The 3,263-nt window shown below is 32.1% G+C and overlaps 1 protein-coding gene across 3 annotated transcripts in view; it reads right to left on the bottom strand.

The window, feature by feature from the left end:
• Positions 1–815: 815 nt before the first annotated feature.
• The window catches only part of LOC111151086 (potassium sodium-activated channel subfamily T member 2), a 349,819-nt gene continuing 347,371 nt past the window's right edge, over positions 816–3,263 (bottom strand). For all 3 annotated transcript variants that reach the window (XM_022508845.1, XM_022508846.1, XM_022508847.1), the window contains one exon: positions 816–927. In XM_022508845.1, the coding sequence (XP_022364553.1) occupies positions 816–927 (112 nt within the window). The remainder of the gene's footprint in view (positions 928–3,263) is intronic.

The raw sequence follows: 3,263 nt of genomic DNA, 5'->3' as shown, positions 1-3,263 counted from the left end.
TTCTTGGCTTCAACTGAAGTCAACATATGTGTTTTCAGTATTTTCTCAGTTAGGCATTCTTTTAGGAGAATAATAAATATTTGATTTTTAACATTTTTCTTGGCATACAATGTGTGTCAGACATTAAGTAAGCAAAAAGTTCAGGTACTTGATATTTTTTTGTTTGTTTTGGTTTCCTCAATGTTATAAAACATGCTGTGAACATCTCAAATTCTAAAATGAGTATGATACCATATGAAAAGGCAACGAAAAAGGTTAAAATGATTTAAAGATTTATACTCTAAAGCAAACTGATTCTTACACAAAAGTCAGCCATACAAGTTTGTTGGTTAATCTTTGTGTAGATGCTAGACATTTATGATGAACTCAATTTTATAAAACGCAAGTTTAAAGAATATAATATGACTTTAATTTTTAAGAGGAGCCACAAACTTCTATGACCATTGTGATGCACCAAATACAGTTGGAGTTTTTTGTTTACTTTCATAAAACCTTAACACTTTTAAAAATTACCTTCATACAGTTTGGACTGTTGTCAAACAAATAACCAATTTAAATTTTTTGTTTTAATTTAGGTTTTGAAAATCATTCCACTGATGTCTTTCAGATATTAATAGGAGGAGTACCAATAAGCAATACTTTAACTTTCAAAATAATCTATACTTCTAAGAGAATAGATTGCTTTTAATATGAGAGAACTGAATATATTCTGATCGAGTTTCTTTCCTGCCAGCAGCACTCATTCTTCCCCTAAGAGTTAGAGTTGTTGCAAGCAAGATTCTTGTAGGGGAAAAAGGTCTCTTATTTTCCTTTTATCAAAGCTGAGTTTCCTCCCGAGAGTCTTGACCCATGGCATTGCAGATGCTGTTTTTTCGACTGGGTTCACTGTTTGGAAGGTATGCCAGTGGATCTGGTCGGATTAAGTATCTAGGAAAAGAAAACAAAGCAAATAACTATAATAGTAAATAAAGGCAAAACTAATTCACACTTACACTTTATAGATTGCTGCCTCAAATATATTTAGCTTTTAGTTCATTTAAACTGTGTCTATGCATAGCACCTGTAGAAGGACTCACTTCTTGGCTGGCCTATACAATTTGACAGAACTTGTATTGTTCCTATACCTAAGCAGATTATGACAATGTATGCTGATGAATCAAGAATTATTAATTTTTAATTGTGGTCCATTTTATCACCTTTGTCTTATGTTTTGTTTGTTTGATTTAACATCCCTTTTCTTTGGCTATTTTTCTAACAAAGAGACAAATCTTAGCCATGATCCTTCTATTACTTACCTGCTCTTAGCCTTTTGATCTAAATTATTTATTTACTTATTAATAATTTATTTGATCTAAATAATGTCTATAGTCCTTTTAATTTATATATTTCAGGATTCTAAAAAAGTAGTCATTTGATACATGCTCTGAAAAATATTATGTGGAGATAAACTTTTAATTACCTGGAAATTAGTCTAAAATTCAGGTTTTGCTACAGTGAGCAACTATACAAAAAAATAAAAAATAATTCTTAATTCATTCTACTGGTAAACGGGAAAATGTTCATCTGCCAAACTCGTACATTTCAATAATGTTAGGATTTGTTTCAAGAGAGATGTTTTACTTCAGACTCTCAGATGACATGGGCTTCCAGTTCCTGAGCCCCTCTGGAATACTACGTTGGGAACTGGGAAGGTAAAAAGTCACAAAGCTTAACTCCTGTCCTGCACAAGATTAGTAGAATTTAATTTATAAAGCAGACATAAACAAGAAAAATAAATTCCAAACATCACAGAAAGAGGAAAAAAAGCAACAGTGAGAATTAGGGAATGCTTAATTGAGAAGGTTGAGTTGAGCTTCTCTCTCTAGGCCTGCTCCTGAACTCTTTTAGAAAATGAATTTGTCTTCGGGAGAATGGCTAAACCAGGAAATAGTGGAAGGTAAATTCAGGAAGAAAAGAAGAAAACAGCTAACAAAGGACTTTAAGTTTCGGGATAAAGTAGTTTCGATCTCTGTTCCAAAGGCAGTGGAAAGCCACTGACAGTTTACAGAAAAAAAAAAGGAAAGTAAATACGAGCCATGCAGCATTTGAACAAAGTCTTGTTTCAGATGTAAATGAAACTAGGAATTCATAGTTTTATAATAATTTGAGAGATACAAAAAATGAGCAGAAAACCCAATTTAAAGGGAGAATTCTAATGAAGACTACATTTTTCTTCTTAAAAACTAAAGGAAAAATATTCATAAGATATGTTCCTTAATGAAAATGAGAAAAGGCAATTTAAAGCACTACAGTCTATTTTCTCCAAGCAAATAAAAGTTGGAATTAATGTCCTTGAATCCATTAATTGGATACTGTTGTCTATGCACATTGCTTTATGATTACTTTAAATATCACCAGCATTGTAGATTGATGAAGAAAACTAATAGCTTTTTTACTTGATAAATTGAACTTTTTCCAATTTGTAAATTAAAAATATATAACATGTTACTTTGATACATTTATATATTTTAATATGATTGCCATTGAAGCAATATTCATTTATAATGTTATAGTGTGTTATTATTAACTATATTCATTACACTGTGCATTAGATCTCTATCTTTACTTCTTGGTACAAGCTTGGACCCTTAAACACCATCAATCTTAATCCCCCACCTCTCATCCCCTGGTAACCACCTGTCTTTTTTATGGGTTTGACTTTCTTTTTGGATTCCACATATAAGTGCTATCACTCAGTACTTGTCTTTCTCTGACACCTCACTTCACATAATGTGTTCAAGGTCCATCTATGTTGTTGCAAATGGCAGAATATCTTCCTTATTCACGGCTGAATAATATCCACTATGTATAATACCACATCTTTCTTACGCATTCATCCATTGATGGGCATTTGGGTTGTTTCTGTATCTGTTATTGTGAATAATGCTGCAACATACATGAGTGCACATAAGTCTCAACAAAATCTTGTTTTCATTTCCTTTGAAGAATATACCCAGAACTGGAATTGCTGGATCATATGGTAGATCTATTTTTAGTTTTTTGAGGAACTTACATATTGTTTTCCATAGTGGTTGGACGAATTTAAATTCCCACCAACAGTGTACGTCGGGTTCTGTTTTTACAACATTCTCACCAACACATGTTGTCTCTTGTCCTCTTGATGACAGCCATCCCAACAGGTGTGAGGTGATATCTCATTGTCATTTTTTTTTAAATTTTATTTTTTATAAACATATATTTTTATCCCCAGGGGTACAGGTCTG

This window comes from Enhydra lutris, unplaced genomic scaffold, assembly GCF_002288905.1.
Source record: "Enhydra lutris kenyoni isolate GAN:26980312 unplaced genomic scaffold, ASM228890v2 scaffoldscaffold25, whole genome shotgun sequence".
Taxonomy (NCBI): domain Eukaryota; kingdom Metazoa; phylum Chordata; class Mammalia; order Carnivora; family Mustelidae; genus Enhydra; species Enhydra lutris.
The sequence above is the reverse complement of the archived record's forward strand: the minus strand, read 5'-3'. Positions and strand labels throughout refer to the sequence as shown.